The 23,529-nt window shown below is 42.4% G+C and overlaps 1 protein-coding gene across 2 annotated transcripts in view; it reads right to left on the bottom strand.

Annotated features, from left to right (window-relative positions):
- Nucleotides 1–23,529, bottom strand: part of GLTP (glycolipid transfer protein) — a 189,159-nt gene that overhangs the window by 12,570 nt on the left and 153,060 nt on the right. The window contains exons 4-5 of one of the 2 annotated variants that reach the window (XM_069214727.1): nucleotides 13,642–13,792; nucleotides 11,567–11,623 (exon numbers count right to left, since the gene is read on the bottom strand). In XM_069214727.1, the coding sequence (XP_069070828.1) occupies nucleotides 11,567–11,623; nucleotides 13,642–13,792 (208 nt within the window). The remainder of the gene's footprint in view (nucleotides 1–11,566; nucleotides 11,624–13,641; nucleotides 13,793–23,529) is intronic. The other variant, XM_069214728.1, reaches the window with a different exon arrangement.

Genomic DNA, 23,529 nt, shown 5'->3' with positions numbered 1-23,529 from the left:
GTTCTTTGAGGTAAATTCTTAATCAAGAAACATAACCACTCTGCCTCTATTGAACATAGTGGAAGGTTCAGAGGTGCAAAACTGTGTGTACCTTATGATGGTGGTTCTCTTCCAACACCACAATACCCATTTAGGCAGCAGCATTATAGCTAGGTGGGTTAATTTTTAAGTCAAGGAAGTGCCTGCACAGGTGATGAAAGAGTGATGTCCCTATACCTGTGGAATAGTGTGATGAGATGTGCAGCGTGTGTCACCTTTGTACTATTTGTCCAATAGTCATGGACAAATGGTACAAAGTTCATGCAACAGAACCCATCTCACTTATGCACACTGGGAATATCTTCACTCACACAGGTGATTTAAAAGAGAACTACAAGTGTTCTCTTTTGACTCATTATTTCCACCCAGATTATATGCTTCTCATAGGGATGCATCTCCTCCTTATATTGTACACCAGCTACACCAACCTTGATCAGCACAGTTCTATAACCAATAGGCAATGCATAAATCAGTACACACATTATACTGTACTTATTCAAATGACAAAACAGGTTTGCTCCAGCAGCAAGAAAATGTGTATTGTACTGTTTGGCTCACATTCATAACTTTGTGCATCTGCCTTTCAAAGCCTCCTAACATTTTGTGGTTAACATTAAAGGACTCCCCATGTTCATCTGCAAACACAGGCTCAGAGTCACATTAAGTGTATGCCTGCAGTTATCTGCAGCTCTCACCATCTCATCTTTACTGCCCATATCCAACTGAACATTCTGCCGAATGAAAGCATCCTTTTTGGCACACTCCACTTATGTCTATATCTTCCCAAAAGGGATATACCAGTCTACTATATACTGCCTCCAAACTTCACCCCCTCCCCACACCTTATTTGTTCATACATAGAAGACACCATCCAAAGTCTTCCATCCACTTCCTCTTCTATCCACTTTGAAGGAACACTAAGCAAACCCTGGAGTCACTAAGCTACCTTTTGAGATTGTTGAAACACTCCTGTGAATTCAGTGTCTGTCCATCGAACATCAAAGCAGTCTGTAATAAAACATTTACAGACAACTATGAGTACTATAGCTCTTCACCTCGACTCACTCCAAGGAAAGGCCAGATTCCAATAGCTCTGATATTCAAGCAGATCTCTAGCCAGACTGGGCATGGCTGTTGTACACACTACTAATCAACAACAGACAGTTGCATTTAAATTAACAGAACCACTATGACAGCTTCCTCCAGACCCATTCACTACCTGGGCCTGGGTGCAGGAATTCCACTCTACTCATCATTGTCCCTTTTCCAGACAACACTCTTTCAGCAACAAGGTGCTATTAGTTCCGTCACTGAGAATCTATAGTACCTTAATATTTAATCGCACTACTTTATTTCTACTGACTTCAATTTATACCTCAATGCAAAAATTAAAAAAAATGTTTTCTGAACTGCAGCCTGGCCACTCAGTGACACAGTCTTCACCTACACATAAACAGGGCAAGTCTCCATCCCCCACACAAGTTCACCTTTTCTCCTATCTTCAACACCTTCCCCTCTGACCACAACGTCTTTAGACACCATTAACACCCTTCTTCCTTCAATCATATACTCTCTTATCAGAACAAGGAATCACTTCAGAGATTTCCTTCATGGACCTTATTCACAACAATTGCATACCTATGCACCATTCAACATTCCTTTGATAAATTTAACCTAACAGCAAAACATGCCTTAAACACTCCATGATACATTCTCACCTGCTACACCATGCACACAACCTAAAATTAGAAAATATATTTTTTCACTTAAAACAAAGGATGCTACTCAACAAATGGCTTAAGCCCAAAACAGACAAAATTACACACAAATTATCACTATCCTTGGACCAAGCAAACCCTACCTACTTAAAACCCCTTCACCTCATTACAGATATATCCCAATGTCTAGCACATACTTTCAACAACTTAATCTGCCCTCAATGCAATCTCATCACCCATTCCTCACTCACTGCCAAAGATTTTGCAGCATACTTTTCCTCCAATATTACCACTATCTAAAAGACTCTCCACAACAAACCATTCCCCTATCCCTCCTCCATTCTGACTCAAATTGACAGCTTATTCAGCTACAACCGCTCCAAATATATTTTGAACCCTATCTGACTCCTGGAGCTCACTAAGTATTAAAACCTTGCCCCTTTCTTAAAAGCTACTCTCTTTTCAACTTCGTTAGTTAACCTCTACCTTCTTACTGGGATCTACCAACACCATTTCAAAGCTGCAGTAGTACTGTGTAGGAAAGTGCCCCTTTTTGACATAATCACTCCCACTTTTTGCATGGTGCATGATGCAATTTTGACTAAAAGCACACTAGGATCCTGTTATCCAAGTCCCCAGTGCCAGATCTCTTTCCCTAAAACTGCACAATTGTTCCCCAGTTGGCAATTCCTTTGCCCCTCGTAAGTCCCTAGTAAATAGCACCCCTGGTAGCTAGGGCATAGGTGCCAAAGAAATGATAAGAAGTAGAAATAACTGATAGAGGGTCTCCAGGGGCTGCTGCATGTATTGTGCCACCCTCAGGGACCCCTCACCTTGTACATGCAGACTGCCATTGCAGGAGGTGTGCCTTGGTGCAGCTAAAAGTGAAAACACGACTTGTGCACAGCCTGTATGCCCTGCCACCGAACAATGCATGCAATATATGCCCTACAGCAGGCTTTGCAGCCTTAAAGCAGGATGCATTATATTACATGTGAGGGCATATCTGCAAGAGCAGATACACCTGTGCTATGTCTTTGGCGATTTTTAGACGTAGTGAGTTAACAGGGAAGCTAATTTAAGTACATGTGCTGGACACTGGCCAATATGAGTACCCCAGTTAGATGATGGCTTCACTGAAAATAGGGGTGTTTGGTATCAAATATATCATATTACTAAACCTTCACTGATGCCAGTGATGGATTTATTAATGCATGCAACCTGAGGGCACTTTAGAGGTGCCCCCTGAAAACCTACCAACTACCATTGGGCGGACTGACTAGTTTTAGCCTGCCGACCACAAGACACGATTCTGACCCCCTAGGGTGAGAGCCTTTGCTCTTGGGCGGTCAGAAACAAAGCCTGCTTTGGTGGGGTTTCACACCCCACCAAACAGGATGACCTGCACATCTGCATTCCAAGGCAGCAGGCTTTAAAGAAGCCCACCGCCCTTGGTATTCATATCTGGCTTCACTCAGACACCATTTGGCACCTAGAGGTGGGGGGGGAGGGGGGTGTATCATTCAGAGATGTGTGCCCACCCTTCAGATCATCCCACCCCTAAGGTAAGCTACCTGATGTGGATACCACATTTTGAAATCAGCCATCTTGGTGTTGGTAGAAGTAGAAACTGGCGCAGGGTTATGCCCACTTCCCACATGCAGTGGTCATATAGGGAGCATAGTGACCCCAGGGGTAAGTAGCCCATTGGCTACTACCCTATGCTCCCCTAAACTCAGTACATAGGGGAGCCCCTGGTGCCAGAAAATCAGATCCCACTGACCTGAAGGACATGCCACAGATGTAAAAGCTGACTAGTGGTGACGACTCAGCGCCAACCCTGCCAGCCTGCCTGCCCACTTCGACAATTATGCAAACGTCACCTCGTCCTCCAGCTGCTGAAACTTCCAAAAGCCTGGGAAGACTGCCAGCCTTCACCCCTGTACTAAGGAAGTCCTGTGGAGTAGCTGCTCCCCTGCACCCTTGCAGGAAACCAGGAACCACTGAAGAGGACTCAGGACCACCAAAACCGCTGCCTGATAGTAGCAGCGCACCGAGCCTCCTAGCCCTTGTTGAAGTGGGCCAACGGTGCCAACCTGGTCCCCAGCCTCAAGTGACAAAGTCCATTGTGTGTTTCCCCACTGCAGTCTTCACTCCGACGCCTGCAGTCTCTGTGCAAGCCCCCCTCAACCATGTCCGCCTCCGGTGACGGCAACCCACACAGTCCACTGCACCCAGATGCCCCTGACCGAGAAGTAGATCCCACAGGCTTGTGAGACTTCACCCCACTTGTTAGTTCATCTGAACTGGTCCTCTACTCAATGCCTGCAGCGTGTTTTTGTGGGCTCCCTCCACCTCGACCGCCACCAGTGATGGACACCAGACGGTCCACGGACCCTATGTACCTGGCTGCCCCAGTGCCACCCGGTGTGACCTGCTGGTGTGGTCCTGACCCATGCATAATACTCACCTTAAGTCCAGGAGATTGGACTTGTAAGTCGCTGTACTTTACCTATTTGCCGTATTTGTTGTTCTTTCCTCCTGCAAAACATACTTACCTGATCGTATTGATTCTGGTGCCAAAACATATATAAAGATACTGTTTTTTTTCCTAAATTGGTGTGGACCTCCTATTGAGTCGTGTGTATTTGCAGATGTCAAAGACTCCTCTTTGATAAGCCTAACACTGCTTGAGTACATTATCCCTTACAAGAGCACCTTGGGATTGCTAGAGCAAGCCCCTGTCCACTGGTAAGGAAGCCCCCTGGACTCTTTGCACGATAGAGCTCATTTTGATATATCATATAAAAAGAACCAGCTTCCTACATAATATCACCAAAAAAAAATAAATCACCTGGTCTGGTATCCTAGCTCCCATTCCTTTCCAAGATATCGCAATAACTAGTTTTCAAACATCTAACAACATCTCTCATCGAGCACAGTCGAAGTCCCTTCCAAAGGGCTTTTGCACCCTCCAATGAACCAAACTCTCTTATGAGGAAAACTTTATTTTCTCTGCACAACACAATAATCACTCGCCTATCCTCATACATGTCGGTTAATCAGCAGCATTTGGTCATTGTGGTCGTCCCATGTTAAATTGGGCATCAACCCCACAACATCAGTATAACAGGACTGCCCATGTTGATTTCTTCTTCTTTTTGCTTTTTCTACAATCTTTACACTGACACACACATTATATTCTCTATTCCCATCTTCTCTAACCATTTCCAGTCACGCATCTCTGTCAGCCTGTTGTTAAACACTGAATAACCCAAAAATCTCTCTGCTCAACTCCCATGCCCCCAGAAAACACCTAGCATCCAACACCTTTATGTGAGCTAGAATACCTAGAGAGATTTTGTAACCATTAAATGTGTAAGGAATAATTTACCACCGCCACTGCCACATTAGCTCAGCATCAAGTACTAACATTGGGAAAATACTCTCATTTGTCCCAATGGACAATGCCAAAACTTTACTCCACTCCATTTGGTTAAGGTTATTAATTTCACCACTCAAATTTTAGACAACCTTCCTAAACGCTTTGACACCATATCCCTGTGACACACAGCTAGGAGGGTATCAAAATAAGACAGGAAACTCAAAAGACTATTGACATATTTAAAGCAGTTAACACAATCTTTCCTAGCTACCTGGCGGACAATTTGACAAAATATATTCCACCAAGAATCTTGGATTTGCCACTCAATGTCAAAAACCTCTTAAAACTCCATGTGGGCCATTGAGGTTCCGATTTTTCTATCTCCTAGATCCACTCCACTAGCGCTCCCTGACCAAGCACCCATGCTCAGACATCAGGTTATCTTCCTCATGCAGTGAATTTAAAACTGCCCTGAAGCTGCACCGGTGTCCTGAATGTATAAATCACATAAGTTCAGTATAAGGTTTTGTAATTCGCTATCAGCTGGTCATACAATTTTCTGTTTTTTATAAACAATTTTATTGGTTTTCGCACAGATGGAGGTACACAGACAATGCATCCTAATATTTATCTGGTAAACCACAATACAAACATGTGAAATACAGTAGGATAAATATTCAGAGAGGATATATGGACATCTAGTGTTAAGAGGCAGGAGGCTCATTCCATTTGTCCAAGCCATTTTTGCAAAATGCGATGATTCGAGGGGCATCCAGGGGCTTCATAAACAGGCTTCACCTGCTGCGCACATCAGTCAACCCCCGTTTCCACTGCTACAGTATGGGAGGGGCAGGATTCTCCCAGCAGACTGCTATGTCTCGCTTAGCCACCACAGTGGCAGTTCCCAAGAACGTTCAGTCTGCTCTTGAGCCCCCATTCCTTCTTCTAGGACTCCAAATAGAAGCATTAAAGGGGCACCTCCCAGCCCAGTACATCTGTCCGTTCCCTCACCACAGCAGTCCAGTACCTTTGAATCCCAGGGCATAGCCAGACCATGTGGTAGAAGTCAGCAGAATCGTGTGCACAGCATGTACAGGCAGGGCTAGGGAAGAGACCTGCACAATGCAGTGTGGCCGGCTTGAGGTAGGCACAACAGAGGTAGTGCGCCTTTATCATGTGCAACTGAGAGGAAATCGCGAAGAGCTGGAGGCTATCATCGCATTCTGACAGTAGTAGTCTTCAAGGGGGTCCACCCAGCCCTCCGAGCAGGCCCTAACAACTTCTTACATACAACAGATACCATGTTGTATGTTGTCATACAACTTCTTTAGGTTCATAATGCATTCTTGTTAACGTCATTAATGATACTCACCTCTAATGACATGTACAACCTTTATGGTCCTGTGCAGCATTCATGGCCACCTTGTGTCACTGAATAAATGAACAAACCTGTGTGTCTAGCTTATATTAAGGCCAGCAAGAAAAAAGTCCTACACAAAATACATTAATGTCACAGAAGGCCAACGGCACAAACAGTACTAGTATCAACACTGCAGGGAATGGGTTCATATACGGGGAGGCAATAGGAGTTAAATGAGAGGAAAGGAGTACACTAGGCCTAGCAAATAGCTTTTGACTGCCTCAATGTCTGCATGAGGAGGAACCGAATCAGATAGTAGTGTTCTAGCATGGGGCGGAGCTCTTCTACGATTTGCTTAGCAGGTAATAATGGGAGTAGTAAATATGCCCCCTTTTTAGGGACCGAACCAACTTGATTGCTCCTAAAAGGAGGAGTCTGTACAACTCTTGCAGCGGTTCTTGGATTTATTACTATTCATATTACTATTGTTACCGTACTACACAGAATGTAGACCAGGGCAAAGGTAGCATGCATGGGTGTGGCTATTTTTCATCACTGCATTTGTGGTATTTGGTTGTTTGATGGTAGTCAGGTGAAAGCCTTCCCTTCTACCCTCACCACAACTGATGGGGTGCAGTGTGCTTACGTAGATGGTGCCAAAGAGGGCAGCTGAACCAAGTAAATTAATTGAATTTATTGACATCTGGGGGCAGAGGGGTAACAGTTTTCACTCTGATGCACCTACTCTTCAACTGAATGTTTACTGAAGAGGAGAAACCTGGACTTGGAGCAAAAAGGCTCCATAGGCTTCAAAGACTGGAAGACCGTTACTGGCTGAAAGAGTTGCAGAGGTATTAGCAGTACCACTTGGATGTCGCACAGCAACTCCGTTGTGAGCATACTCGTCTTGTACTGCTAACAGATAAACTTCCATTAGGGGGCTAATAGTAGTTCTTCTCTTCGAAGAGAAGATTGAGGACGATTTCTTGGCACTCCAGTTTCAAATTGGAGTGCTCAAGTCACAACTTCCTCTGGCTGACCAGACCAGAATTCATGGTCCTGACAGCAGCAGTGGGGTGCCAAGACATCACCACTTTCTATGTCAGAGCTTCTTTGTATAGTTCAAGCATCAACCTGCACCTTCCTTGGCACAGACAGGGAGCAAGATGGTGTGCTGGTCAAACTCATGACAGAGGATGTTGTGCCTCACCACAATGGCACTGGAGTTCACCTGTCTCAGGAAAAAACCACCAGCTTCGTACATTTGTTTACACAATTTCCCTGGAAATTTGTCCATGTCTATGTGGGAGGATTCTTCAGCAAACTCTTTTCATCACACACTGAGCTAGGGATTCTCAGGATACAAAGATTTAACTGTCCTTGAGGAACCTGAACTTCTGTTGATTGACTCTTAGAAGATCCACTAAGAAACAGGTTTTCTCCAGATGCTCTAGGTCTGACTGAGGACTATAGCTCAACAGCCAGGCCTAGCATAGGCTATAAGACTCAAATCTTGGTTGGCATTGCTGGAATTTTAACGAAAACATTTCCAAAGTCTTGTCCATGGCAATGTGGTAGGTTTGTTTGGTAATGGTGACCACAAGGACCAACTCCAGTCTTATGATCAGTGTTCTGCTATCCTAACAGAGCCCTGAGCAGAGAAAATACCTGGCAGATGAAACCACAGTACACTATCCAACCCCTGTAGCTCAGCTAGAGCAACTGTGACTGAGGTTGGTACCTGCAATTGTATCAGGACCAACAAAACAGGTTGGGACAGAAAGGCTGGTGTCTTGAGCTGGTCTTCTGGAGTGGGCTGAAGCTGCACTTTCACTTGAAAGCTCAAAAGACCACCCCACCCTTAGGTTCACATTTCAGGCATCCAGAAATGTTTGGGGTGAAGTCAAGGAGAACAAGAAGGTGGACCATAAAGCTGGATCCAAAAGTAGAGGAAATAGTTGGCAACTCCTGGTCGAGCTGCTCCACATCAGATGGACTGACCACCATAGGGAACACTAGCCATGTGGGGATGGACAAGCAAGAGAACACCCAAACATGAACTGAAGCCTAATGACAAAAGGGGATGGTACCAAGATAGACTCCCTATGATTGTGCCCGGGAGCCCCCTGACAAGTCCAGGTCCCCCAGAAAGTTGCCCAGTACAGAAGGTGTGACTACATACCTAGAAATAATCACAACTGTCAGAGTGCATGCATGCACTAGACAACTGTCACTACACAAGATTCATCAAGAATGTAGGTCTGCGGCTGAAAACTGTGTGCAGCACTAGCAGCATTACTTGAACCCAAAGCAATGCATCACAGTTGAGAAAAAAAGTATGAAAATCCAAAACAAAGTAATCGGTTTGGGGGTTATTTCTGCTTGGTGGAAATAGGACCAGGAGTTATTTTTCAAACTCCCATCTGGACTTGCAGCTTATTAATGACAATGAAAAGTCTGCATGGGTGATGTTCAGGCATAAACAGACACAGACAGAGAGCCTTTAGAGACGGAAGTGAGGTCTGTCACTGTCAAAGCAGAGGCATACTTTTCATTGCAAGCGTTTACGACATGGAATAGTTTCCATCAATTATTTTAAATCTAGGTTGGTAGCGTACTTAAAGGTTGCATGGCATGCATGGGTACCTTGTTGTAAACAGAATGTTGATACTGTGAACATTCAGAATATGACATTTTTACACAGAAAATAATGTTTGAGTTCAGTCATCAAACAAGAGTATCAAAGATTGGTAAAAACTGTTCTTTCTCACCAGAAATCACAACTACATAATGTAAAAATTGGGTTATTAGTTGTGCAGGATGTGAGGACTGCTTAAGTGATAGGTCCACAATCGTCCCCTTACTGGGAACAAAGTACCCCCCCACCCACCCACCCTTCTAGCGCTGGACTCCCAAAGTGTAACAAAGTAGAGCAGTCAAAGGCCTACTCAAGGGAGGTGGTGTAGGATAGTAATCTCCATCTGCTGACATGCAATAACACTGAATTAAATGACAGCCCAGTCAGTACGTTTTCTTTGAAAATGAAACCGTACATTTACTACACACACATTAATTTACAAACATATAGATCAGGCATATAGAAATTCCTTTGGTGACATCCTAAAATCATGTTTGACCCTAGTAGGTCATAGCCCCAAAAATCACAAATGCCAGTGTCATTTGAAATAAAGCAGGCCTCCTGGCTTTGTCCCGTGGTCCCCACATCACTATATAATGCAAGCTTATTGGCTTTGTCAAATTAAAGCAAATGGAATAATCAATAGAAAGATTCACCATTAAAACCAATAGACTCATGTTCAAATGCATTTACTATGAATCAGCATTGCTCATCAAAAATCATTGTCACAATATATTTTAAATAAAGCAGTAAAATCAATATAACATGTGTCGGAGTCTTTCTTTCGCATACTCAGACCATTTAAAGATGCAGCCAAAGGTCCGACCACTAGGGGTCCCTGCATGCAAGAGCCTTAGATGAAAAGCTCTGGCTCTAACAGTGCTTATCTATGAAAGCCCCTTATATTATAAGGCCCACCCCAGGTCACGATCTACTCTGGCCCGACTACCTATATGCAGTTACCTGGCTGTGCACAATGATATACTCACACATGCAGCCCACACACGTTCACATGCAACTAGTTCAGTGCCCCTAGCTGTGTCGCAGAGACCTTATCTTACGAAGTAGACCCTGCTGTAAACATGTGCAGTCCAATTATCGTGAGTGAGACTCTAGTAGTGAGACTCAACAGTAAAAGTCGGAAAAACGAGGTGATCAAAAAGCAAAAAAATCTGGGTGAACTAAATATGTAGAACTCATTTTGCTATACATAATTCTGAAAATTACGACAAGAAGAAATAGGTTGAACTCAGTGGACCTTTTGGTTTTCATGAACTACGAATATGTGCAGAATTGTTTTGCTACCAGAACAACATCATATGTTGGGTGCTCTGCAGCTGATTAGCACAAGTGATGTGCAGGCTTTTGTTTCAATGCCACAAATAATGGTTTGACAGGGGACAAAGGAAGATATCGGGATTGGGGATCTCTTCCCGGATAAATCAAACAGCGTTATAGTACAGAATATAATAGATCTTTGGCACCTCACAAGGGGTATGAAACGCTATTCAGATGTAATTAGAAATGCACGAAGCTTCCATTTGGTAATGCCCAAGAATTCGCCTTTTCCCAGACTGAAATTGTCTTTAATTTCCTGGTGTGAGGGCCGGAGACCATGGCATTGCATCAAGAGAGCGCTTCATAGGGAGGTCAGGATTTACTGTTATTGCTCTAATATGTCATACTGGGTTAGTTTATGGCTGTCTACTCTGCTATGTGGAAGGTTAAGGAAATAATTGTGGTATGATACAGAGTACAAACACTAAGTATAGGGGAGGAGGTGGGAATTCCTGGTACACTATTGTTTACATTGTTGCAAAGCGTCAGTCTTCACACTCAAGTCAGTTGCAGCTGGTTTTGTTTTAGGTAAAGTCTACCAGACAACACAAGATGTCTGGTTGTAAAAGCTGTATTGTGAACTTACAGAGAGCTTACAGCCTGCCCACTGCTTACCGATGGTTGGTTTTATTGTCACTCTCATTTGCTTGCTTCTTGTTCAATGGCTTGCACTCCTATTCTTGTGGTTGTCCCCTCCCGGAGCATAGCCTCTTTATGATTCTTTTGATTTGCTGAGTTTAATCCTTTCCCTAGTTTTTTATTTTTCATTCAGCACTCCATGAGTGTACATGATTTGTCTAGCTCTCTCCCTATGCTGCTTCACTGCTTATATAGACTTCACTCCTCACTGTTCGTTCCCTTCCTCTCAGCTTGTCTGCATAGGCACATCAACAGGGATCATTTTCCTAGGGTGTGGCTGAATAGCAGACTTTAAGGGTTGTTTTTGTTATATTCCCTGCATTCAACATACTGCATGAAAGCACAGCTTTGGCGCACAAAAGGCGTTTAAGGTTTTGGGGCTCAGCAACCTTATGCATTCACTAAGCTGGCATATGTAGCACAAAGCGTACTTAGCATGCATGACACACCTCTTGAAGTTTCAAATCTTCTCCCTGGGCTCCTGCAGATGAGCAATTGGCTGTATCCTGTGGAAAATATATGAGGCTTTGGTACATGCTTCAGAATGAAAAAGCTTCCTTTTTCTTCTATTCCGTTTAGACATTCCTGACTGAATTTTTTTTTAAAGATTAACCATGCCCTTTACAAAGATTGAAACCAATGAACTCGATGCATGTAAAATTTTGTGATACCATAAAAAATATATTTGCTTTTCCTCCAGTATTTTTTTTTACAGTACTTTACAGAGTAATATTGGTAACACCAACAGTTTGGCACTTGTGTTATGAAGGAAAGACCTATTGCCTTTGCCAACGTTTTGTTTTTCCTGAAAGCTTTGCAACGCTACCAAATCACGCTCTGTCCATACCTGCTCTCATTCTGCAAAAAACTACATCTATTTCACTTGAAACACATCATATCCAGTAATTCCTTTTTAAATTGTGTTCTTTTAAAAATGTTTGCCTGTCAAGCCTCTTTAAATTATCACCTAAACACAAAGTGTAGCTATAATAACAATGAAAGGCAGAAAAATATGGAAATTTATGGGTAGGGCCGCAATCGCTAACTCGCACAAAAACAATGCACACGATATCTTGTAAACCTAATGCAGTACTTAGGACCTCAACCTTGATGTGACAGTTGGAATGACAAATGTCATAAATAGCACTGTAGATTAGATATCATATATCCCTTAAAATGATAAAAAGGGAACTCTATAAATGTAGTATTTATTGGATTTGAGCATGAATTGTTGTTTAATGAGGTTGTGTTTTTATGCATTTTACTTATTGGCATAATTAGGTGAATTTGAGGTTCTTTTCAATCTTTTCAGATTGTGTTTTAATCGAATGTAACCATAACTTTAGCCATATTTTTTCAGCGAATTTCTCGATTTTTGTAAAAGCTACATTTCCTCTAGATTCTATGAAAGAATATCCTATCCCACTGTGCAGTTTTTTGCCGTGTGAAGGCGTGGTTAGCTGCAGGAGACCACCTTCTGTTATGCACGGCCTTCAGGTTGGCCTGTGGCCTAAACATGCAATTCTTTTTTATAAATGTGAGTCTTTAAAGATCTGGATTTGGGTCTGCAGACCTGCAAACTCCTTTACCCATGCTGGGCATCTAACCAATTTATGTGGACCGGTCACTAAGTCTGCAATCACTATACAATACCCAGGCAATATTTTTCTTTTTTTCTTTTTGGGGTTGGTTGGTCAAAACCCCACCTTCCCCAACCCTTGGAGCCTTTGGTTAGGGCATGCTCACCTGACATTTTTTTAGCTCCTTGCTTGGTTTCCATGGACCAAACTTTGGGTTTGCAGACCGAAAATGGATAATGGGGAAAAGCTCCCTCATACCATCAGATTTGTTTAATTTTTTTCATTCTGGGTTCACAGATTCACAGCCCCGATAGCTCTATCTCATTCGACAAGCTAGAACAATTTGAAGATTACAAAACACACTTTTCTAATAATTCCTCTAAAACTACTGAACGGATTTACACCAAACCAAGTTCCATTTTCATGTCAAGTTCCATGTAATTCTGCTCAATGTTTTCTGTAGCTCTTTCACCTGTTTTATATGCAGATTCAAACAAGACTTAAGTTATGGGGAAAAAAAGAAAAATATTACCCTGTAAGCATATGATTTTGGCATGTAGTGCGGTAGATTCACATGCTGTGCATTCTTCCGCTATCCGGTGTTGGGCTCGGACGTGTAAAACGTGTTTTTCTTCAAAGTAAGTCTTTTCTGACTCAACCATAACTATTGAGGCACTATCGCCACCTGTCTAGTACATGATCCTTGTTACTGTCTGTGTGTCAACTATCTTCTTTATTATTAATGTACAGTGCTACATGACCTATCAGCAAGCCCACACACAAAGTTATAATTTAATAAGCATGATAGGATGAATTAAAACTATGCAACAGTAACTAATAGGCTGTCTCACTGGACTGAGGTATATCGTTGGAAAACAAAGTACATGGAGGTCCCACTTTAGTAATAGAAGCAACAAAACAAATTCTACAGTCTGACCACTTACCTTAAAGAGACCCTGCACCACCCAACCATGGTATTTCTTTAAGGCTATTTCATAGGCTTTTGTTGCGTTGACTCGGATGAGGTTTGGGTTGTTTTCATCCCTTTCTCCCTCCGCGATGCTCTGCAGCATCACTTGGATAAATTTCATACCTCTGTTCTCAAAGATGGAAAAAATAGGTTTTAGATATGAAAACGCAACTACCTAGGATCACATCTTTCTACCTACAAGTGCTGTAAGGACTAAACTACAACAAACAATGCCCAAAACGCCAAAAATCTAACAATAACTACAGACAGAAGCAAGGTAACACCAAAAAGGCCCCCCTGGTTTAAAACAAACACTTCAAGCAGCCATCGAAGACATTTTGGGCCTCATTAAAAAGAGCCACCGACCTACACTGACCAAGTCCACACCACGGAAGTAATAAGCATTTGTAAGAGTGGCGAGAGAAATGGAAAAGGGACAGAAATAGGGAATTTCAATACACTGAATGGAATACAGCAATTGGATATTCACCCGTTCTCTCTAGATACATGATATTCAAATTACTCCAATGCAATTATTTAGATAGGACTGACACCACTCATAATCACTGTTGGAAAGCCTCGCAAGACGGTACACTGTGTAACAGCTATATTTGTCAACTGCGTTAGTATTACATTTGAATTCAATTGTTCTGGTGTATTTGAAGAGATAATAATAAAAAGATTCCTGAAAAAAAAAAAAAAATAGTACTGACACCACTCAGTGTATCGAAATGCTTCTACAATTTGCCCTAGTCTAGGTGTTGCAGCACGTTTTTTGCATATGGTTTCGAGCTTCCCAATTATCAATGACTATTGGACAGTAAACACTAACTTCTTAACTTGAAGTATCATGGCCGACCAGTTTATCAACGCTGGAATCTAGGTTTGTTCAATCGCTATCTTTAAAGGAAATGGTTAGGGTTACTCAGAATTAACAGGCTACACAAAGTGTGGGCCCTAATACATTATATGGATTCATTTATAGAGGTGCACTTACAAAGCATGGTAAAACCAGAAAGTCTAGTTTCATTGTGACTTAGGGGCAGTTAGCAGAAACTAACACCCAACAGTAAAATGGAGGCCCCTTGAAGAGCTCATTTTGGTTTTGAAATACAGGCCTATTGGTGTGGCAAATGCCAAGCAACTGGCTTTGCCAATGCCTTTTTCCGATGCTGTCCCGCATCGGCAAAGAGAAAAAACAATGCTCATTAGCCAGTGCTAAATAACAGTAGCCAAAATTAGTGTGATCTACTTTTATCAGCTCATATGGCATTATGATTCTTTTCTTTTTAGTGACTGATTTACCCACTGATGCAAATCTTGAAGGGGTAAATAAAAATAAATTCATGAAATGGGCATTTAAAGAAAGAATGGCCCGGCAGCAAACTGCAGCTGCCTGGCCCTCCACAAAAACTGTAAACAAATGATGCTTCAGGTGGCGAAAGAGGAGCAACGGTAGTTCGGTAAGCTGAGTAGCAACAGCAGAGAAGGGGCCGCAGTAGAGGAGCAGGGTGCATAGGAGAGAAGAAGAAAACAAGAATTTGCAATGCAACGCGTCTCGCATTTGTTCTACTTAGAGCTATTAGCGTTGTAAAGTCTTAACTGGACTTTTCTTGCCACATAAATTGAAAATGAAAAGTAATACAGTTTTACATAAGCAAGCTGATTTAAAGCGCAACGCAATTAGCATGAAAAAGCAAACAAAAGGAAACAGAAGTTTGCTCGCAGTCGAACGTATCAGCAGTTATGCAATTATCTATGTAACAGGGTCAATGTCATGCAAAGCACTCGACTACTGCCCTTTGAGATCACGCTGCGTAGAAAAGAAAAAGAAAAAAGTAGTCCAGAAGCCATGCGGAAAACATGAAGCCTCGTATGTTTTCCACCAATAAACTACTGAAAACATGCGAGGCTCCATGTTTTCCGCAGTTTACTGCTGTTCTCGAGGCGGGATAAACATTGGAAAAAGCATGACGTATGCATGCCTTTCACGAATGAAATCAAGCTAACTTTAAAAGGCAAGTCCACGAACCTACGAAAACAATGGGCGTGGTTAAAAGCCCACAGAGAGATTACAACAGGGGCCAGAGCACTTGCATGCTCGACCCTCAAAAGCTACAGACGAGAAGGATATGAGGACACTAGCTGGGGAGAATGTATGGGTGGCGGTGATAATTAACTTAAAACAAGCCATCCTCAGAGGATTTTGTAAGCAACATACAATCGGGGGGGGGGTTTGGGTGGGGGGAGAAGGTGTACAATACCCGGAGGGATATCAAGACCAAAAACATCACACGGCTGAGAGAACACACATGCACTCTATGGAGTGATAAAAGCAAAATAAACAAAAAGTAGTTCCATGAATGAGAGCTCTGGAATTATACAAGTTGTTGAAGGAAAATATGGTAACAAAACTAGTCTCTAGAGAAGAAATAAACACTAGAAGATGGAGGAAAGCTGTTAAATAGGAATCAAGGGAACAGAGACAAGAAAGCCAATAAACAGTAATCAACAGACTGACCTGGAAGGACCAAGCAAGCTGCTTTTTAGGTCACAGCCTACCACACAGCGCAGCAGTTTGCTTTGCTAAAGACATCTTGGGGACTTTCAGAAAGCTGACCTAGAAATGCATTCTACCTGTTAATTACCATGGGCTTTGTGGTTTTTAACTCACATTTTCTGGCTTTCTATTTGCTGACTTTATTTGCTTTAGTCTCTCCATGTTGAGCTCGTCCCTCCCGTTGCCTCACCCATGTTTACTATAGTCTTCCTTGAACTCCCTTTCTGTAAACAGACCTTTACATCTTGTTCTCATCTTGTCACATTTGCTGTGCATTCAAAGACCCAGGTCAAAACTCAGGGGCTGTCTTCCAAGGGTGCTTGTTTACTTTTCTTTCTGTGACTGCAAAGCGAGAGGATTTATGTGACCATTTTGTTCGATACTAGGGTTAGCAAAGAGGTTGTTTTCAACACATAACATTTAAATTAACCGTGTAAGTATTTCAGAATATAACAGCACTAAGAACACAAATGAAGCACACTTTTTGTTATTTCCAAAGTGTGTTGGAAGCAAATACTTTGATATAATCAAAACAATCATTGCATGCAATTTACACACATTTTTGATTATTCGCTGTATAGTTTTATTAGTAAAAATTGTATGTCTGTGCAAACGTAATGGTCATTTCAACCGAAAATGTGTTGCCTGTAATGGCAGTGAGCTACCATACCATGCATACTCCAATCTATACCACTCCACTCTCCACCACAGCACTGTAGCCTATACCACTGTACTTCATGCCAATGCACTCATCGCCACTCAATTCTACACCACTGCACTCTGTCACTGCACTCTACACCACTCCAGTCTAGGCCACATCAATGTACTCTGCACAACTCCAGTCTATGCCACTGTAATCTATGCCACTCTGCAACACTGCACTCTCTACCACTGCACTCTACGCCAATACTTTATACGCCAATGCACTTAACTCTAATTCTCAACTCTATGCCCCCGCACTCTACACCAATGCACTGTACGCCACTCTAATCTACTCTACACCATCACACTCTATACCACTCTACCAGCTGCACTTAACCCTGCAACACTTCACTCTACATCACTTCACCCTACTCTGAAACAATCTACTCTACATCACTGAACTCTACACTACTGCGCTCTAATCTGCATCACTGCACTCTATGCCACTGCTCTTTATGCCACTGCACTCTACTCTATACCACTGCAATGAGACACTACTCTGCACTACTCCACTCTCCATCACTGAACTCTGCTGCACCACTGTACTGTATGCCACTGCACTCTACGGCACTATACTCTACTCTAGGCCACTATGCTATTCTGCACCACTGCATTTTAGGGCACTATAATCTACTCTGCGCCACTCTATGCTACTCTGTGACTCTCCACTGTGCCACTCCATGGCACTATAGTCTGCTCTGCACCACTCCACTCTACTGCACTATCCTTTGCGCCACTCCACTCTAAAGCACTATGCACTACTCTAAGCTACTGCACTCTGCAACAAATCCACTCAATGCCACTCTACCCAACTCCACACCATGTCACTACAATACAGGACACTCACTTTTTACCATTCCAGACTATGATATTCCACGTCACTATCCTCTACGCCACTAACGTTTAGTAATGCTGAACAGCAGTCACGCTGGTATATAACATGGCTAAAACACAACGGCAAAACCAATAGCTCTTGCATAGGAGAGACTTATTGCCTTTGCCAATGCTTGTTCTTGCTTCTCCTGTGCTCTTCCAATGTTGATGTGCCCCTTTTTCCCCCACCTCACGGCCGATGAAAGTGTGGCGTTCTGCAAATGATGCAATAGCGTCACAAATGTGATGTCAGTTGCAGGTATGTCTCCTGGGAAATAACTTCCTGGCTTCCTCGTGATGGAGGAGGAGGGTATAAGAGATACCCGTTCTCTACGCTTGCAGAGAAATGTGTTTATAGAGATGGTGTCACTGGGAAGCGGAAGTTCTCCGTTTTTCAGTGATACCACTCTTTACCTGTGAAGTATCAAGCGATCGTCTGGTGCTTCCACACAGACATCTGGGATGACGTAGTGGATCACATGATAGGTAGAGGTCTCATGAATAAAAAGAATTGAAAATGTTTACATTCTGAAAAAAATAGAATGTGGATTTAACACTACAAGGGTGTTCACACCGCTTAGCTCTGCATCTTCTGCCTCAGCCACTTACACCCTTTTACTTCTGACATCTTTCTGTAGTTTTCCACCTACACACCATCATCTTTTTCAGGAGCCTTTTCACTTTCTCATGTTGTAATCATCTGTTTGAGTCATCTCTTCACCATGCTGTCGCGTGTATCCACCCACGCTAACCCTGTTCTTACCTGTATGATCCACTTTTTTTTCCTTAGGAGCTGTTCAGCATTTTACCAGCTGTGCCTAGTTCTTTCCAATACTTTCACATATAATGGTTATTAGAACTAGCAAGAGTGCATAATGCATTTTAGCGGTAGAGTACATACCAGCACTAAAATGTGTTAGTCCAACCCCTGATGCTTGAGCTAAGAAGGTCCCTTTCCATGTGGCCCTAATTAAAATCGGGGCTGTTTGGGACTGGTAAACACATCTTGTACAACAAAATAAATAATGAATCTGATCTTGAGTGATGTAATGTGGTGCTTACAACGAGCTCTTATGCCACTAGACCACGTCTGTGCAGTATACAACTGCCAAAAAGAGGTACGGGTGTTTTGCAAGGTATGGGAGACAGCATGCAGTTGTGCTTGCTGCAGAAAACGTTTGTAGGAATACTGGGTAAATCAACAGTAAAAGATGGCCCACCAGACCATAAAGCAAACCTACTAATGCACTGGCCTGAGAGATAAGCCCTCTTGGCACTGCCAGATTGCCTGGTAGGCCAGTCCCACCCTGCTCCCTTCCATAATGCTCAAATAAAAAGTGATACCGTCCCTAGTTACATTTCACTCTTTACGTCTTCCTGCAATCCCTAAATGCTTCTGGTTTTTCCGTGCTTCAGTACTAATTCCATAATACTTCTTGTTTAGTAGATACTGTGAACTGAGTTGCCTGCAGGTTGTCAGGCTGTGGGTGGATGTTCATGGCGGCGCACAAAAAAAAAATCAGACATAACTTCATCCTACATTCTACTGTATTTACTCTTAACAGATGGTGTGTTTCATAACTGTTTCTTACCGCGTTTGACCCTTGTATAGTGGATGCAGTTTAGTAGTGCCCTTTATGTATTGAAGCTAAAGGCGGTACAAGTTTCTCACAATGCCTTTTGGTGTGTCATAAATTAGTTTAGACTGTATGCTTATCTATTTTTGCCCCTCTCAATAGCGCACTGAGGAAATGTCACACATTTAACAATTGTATTGCCATTGTATGTGACAGTTTGTGAAGAGGGTGTGCACAACTTCTGAAATACTGACAGTAGCTTACCTTTAATATCAAGCATGTTACTCATGTTAGACATTCCTATTGTGCTTATCATATGTGCTCTCTCTCCTAATTTTGGAGTTACGTTTACAATTTGTCTCTGCGACTATTGTGTGTAGTCAATTGGAGAATTTCCTCTATTACAGTATTTGATTGATGCTTTTTTTGTAGTTCGCATAGGAGGTAGATCAGGATGCAGTGTTTGATTTTGTCAATTTTCATGACTCAAACATTCCAAATTGAGGCTGGCAGTGGGTGTAGGGGTGGCTAGACAAAACATGGCAAGGGGTGCCCTAGCGTCACAGAATGGGAATCAGACATGGACTGGGGTCAACAGGGTTATACAGGTAGAGGAGGCAGGGGTGGTAGACCGTAGCCCACGGTGACGTGGATGTGTATTTGCTATTCCTATACCTGTGTCCTAAGAAATGCTATACCAAGCTTCTGTATGAGATATCATTATGTTTTTTTTTCCTGTCCCTTCGACTGTACTATGGTGTGATGCTGCAATCGAAAAATGAATAAAAAAAAGAAAAAAAAAAAAGAAGTGTTTTAAAAATAAAATTCTACTTTAGGACTTCTGCTTCGACAATGTCCTCTCAAGATCATACACCTTTGCTATAACGATCAGCTGACATGGTGGAGGTCTTGGAAGTTGAAAAATGTTATAAGAGCCAACTTTTCAATGTTCTGAGCATCACTTCTGGCCACATCTAAGGCACCCAGAAGAGCAAGGAAAGCACTTAGGGGCCAAGAGTCACTCCAGTAGAGTCCACCAGGAGAGCACTCCAGGACCAGTTGTTACTTCTCAAAGGTCAGTTAAGGAAAAAAGGCCTCTTGCAGCTTGTTGTATGCCTGTAGTAACAGAGGTCAGCCAACTGACCCTGGGAGTACACTTTTCAGTACTGGGTACACGTGGGGTCAGTTCTTACCCTTAAGGTCTCCACACATGTCGAGTCCTGTTCTTTAGTAGGTCTAGAAACTGTTCTGATGAATTGTGGTTGAGGTGCCCCTTTTGTAGGACTCACTAGCCATGGGGGTGCCTCCTTGACACTACCAATCAAATGAGAAAAAAAAAGTTCCTTGGGCAAACCTTCCCAATTTTGCAGCACCTCCTGTTTGCCCCACTGCAAACTATCCAACAGTGTACTATTCTGATTAAAATCAGACATGTCAGTATCCTTCTGCCCTTGGAGTCTATATACATATAAATGTACACACACAAATATATATATATATATATATATATATATATATATATATATATATATATATATGGAAAATGTCACTTGCCCAGTGTACATCTGTTCGTGGCATGAGACGCTGCAGATTCACATGCTGTGCATTATCCTGCCATCTAGTGTTGGCCTCGGAGTGTTACAAGTTGTTTGTCTTCGAAGAAGTCTTTTCGAGTCACGAGACCGAGGGACTCCTCCCTTTCGGCTCCATTGCGCATGGGCGTCGACTCCATCTTAGATTGTTTTTCCCCGCAGAGGGTGAGGTAGGAGTTGTGTATATAGTAAAGGTGCCCATGCATTGGAGTAAGTACGTTTGTACATAATGTGATTAAAAGTTATTATTTACAAATTTACAAGTTCTATCAACATATAATATATAGTTTTCATCAACTTAAAACGGCTACAGGCTCCCGGGGAGGCGGGAGGGTGCATGTGAAACTGCAGCGTCTCATGCCACGAACAGATGTACACTGCGTAAGTGACATTTTCCGTTCGATGGCATGTGTAGCTGCAGATACACATGCTGTGCATAGACTAGTAAGCAGTTACTCTCCAAAAGCGGTGGCTTAGCCTGTAGGAGTTGAAGTTGTTTGAAATAATGTTCGTAATACTGCCTGTCCTACTGTGGCTTGGTGTGTTGTTAAAACATCTACACAATAGTGTTTTGTGAATGTATGAGGCGTAGACCATGTGGCTGCCTTACATATTTCTGTCATAGGTATATTTCCTAAAAAGGCCATTGTAGCACCTTTGGGGTAATAGGCGGTTCTCTCTTTGCTTTAATATAGCAGGCTTGAATACATTTCACTATCCATCTGGCAATGCCTTGTTTGGATATTGGATTTCCTGCATGAGGTTTTTGGAAGGCTACAAACAATTGTTTTGTCTTGCAAAATTGTTTTGTTCTATCAATGTAATAAATTAGTGCTCTTTTAATGTCTAATGTATGTAGGGCTCTTTCGGCTACTGAGTCTGGCTGTGGAAAAAAGACTGGGAGTTCCACTGTTTGGTTTAGGTGGAACGGTGCTATAACTTTTGGTAAAAATTTGGGATTTGTGCGTAGAACCACTTTATGTTTGTGTATTTGTATAAAGGGTTCTTGAATAGTAAATGCTTGTATTTCACTTGCTCTTCTAAGCAATGTGATAGCTATTAGGAAGGCTACTTTCCAGGTTAAGTACTGCATTTCACAAGAGTGCACGGGTTCAAATGGTGGACCCATGAGTCGTGTTAGTACAATATTGAGGTTCCATGAGGGAACTGGTGGGGTTCTTGGGGGTATGATTCTCTTTAGACCCTCCATAAATGTTTTGATGACTGGGATTCTAAAGAGTGATGTTGAATGTGTAATCTGCAGATAGGCAGATATTGCTGTGAGATGTATTTTAATGGACGAAAAAGCTAGATTTGATTTTTGTAAGTGTAATAGGTAATTTACAATGTTTTTTGCGGACGCATGTAGTGGTTGAATTTGATTATTATAACAGTAATAAACAAATCTTTTCCATTTATTTGCGTAACAATGTCTTGTAGTAGGTTTTCTTGCTTGTTTAATGACCTCCATACATTCTTGTGTAAGGTCTAGATGTCCAAATTCTAAGATTTCAGGAGCCAGATTGCTAGATTGAGCGATGCTGGATTCGGGTGTCTGATCTGTTGTTTGTGTTGAGTTAACAGATCTGGTCTGTTTGGTAGTTTGATATGAGGTACTACTGATAGATCTAGTAGTGTGTACCATGGCTGGCGAGCCCAAGTTGGTGCTATTAGTATTAGTTTGAGTTTGTTTTGACTCAATTTGTTTACTAGATACGGAAGGAGTGGGAGAGGGGGAAAAGCGTAAGCAAATATCCCTGACCAACTCATCTATAACGCATTGCCCTTGGAGTGAGGGTGCGGATACCTGGACGCGAAGTTTTGGCATTTTGCGTTTTCTTTTGTTGCGAATAGGTCTATTCGTGGTGTTCCCCAGCTTTGAAAGTAAGTTTGTATTATCTGGGGGTAAATTTCCCATTCGTGGGTTTGTTGGTGATCTCGACTGAGATTGTCGGCTAACTGGTTTTGAATTCCTGGGATGTATTTTGCTATTAGGCGAATGTGATTGTGAATCGCCCAATGCCAAATCTTTTGTGCTAAGAGACACAGCTGTGTAGAGTGTGTCCCTCCCTGTTTGTTTAGGTAATACATTGTTGTCATGTTGTCTGTTTTGACAAGAATGTGTTTGTGGGCTATTAATGGTTGAAATGCTTTCAATGCTAGAAATACTGCTAGAAGTTCTAGATGATTTATATGAAGTTGACTTTGTTGAGCGTCCCATTGTCTCTGTATGCTGTGTTGGTTGAGGTGTGCTCCCCACCCTACCATGGAAGCATCTGTTGTGATCACGTATTGAAGCACTGGGTCTTGGAATGGCCGCCCTTGGTTTAAATTTATAGGATTCCACCATTGAAGCGAGGAGTGTGTTTGGCGGACTATCAACACTAGATCTTGAAGTTGACCCCGTGCTTGTGTCCATTGTTTTGCTAGGCACTGTTGTAAGGGCCGCATGTGTAATCTTGTGTTTGGGACAATGGCTATGCATGAAGACATCGTGCCTAGAAGTTTCATCACAAACCTTACTTGATAGTGTTGGTTTGGGTGCATGTTTAGTATTA

This window comes from Pleurodeles waltl, chromosome 11 (genome assembly GCF_031143425.1).
Source record: "Pleurodeles waltl isolate 20211129_DDA chromosome 11, aPleWal1.hap1.20221129, whole genome shotgun sequence".
NCBI lineage: Eukaryota > Metazoa > Chordata > Amphibia > Caudata > Salamandridae > Pleurodeles > Pleurodeles waltl.
Note: the sequence above shows the minus strand (reverse complement) of the source record. Positions and strands in the feature narration are given on the sequence as shown.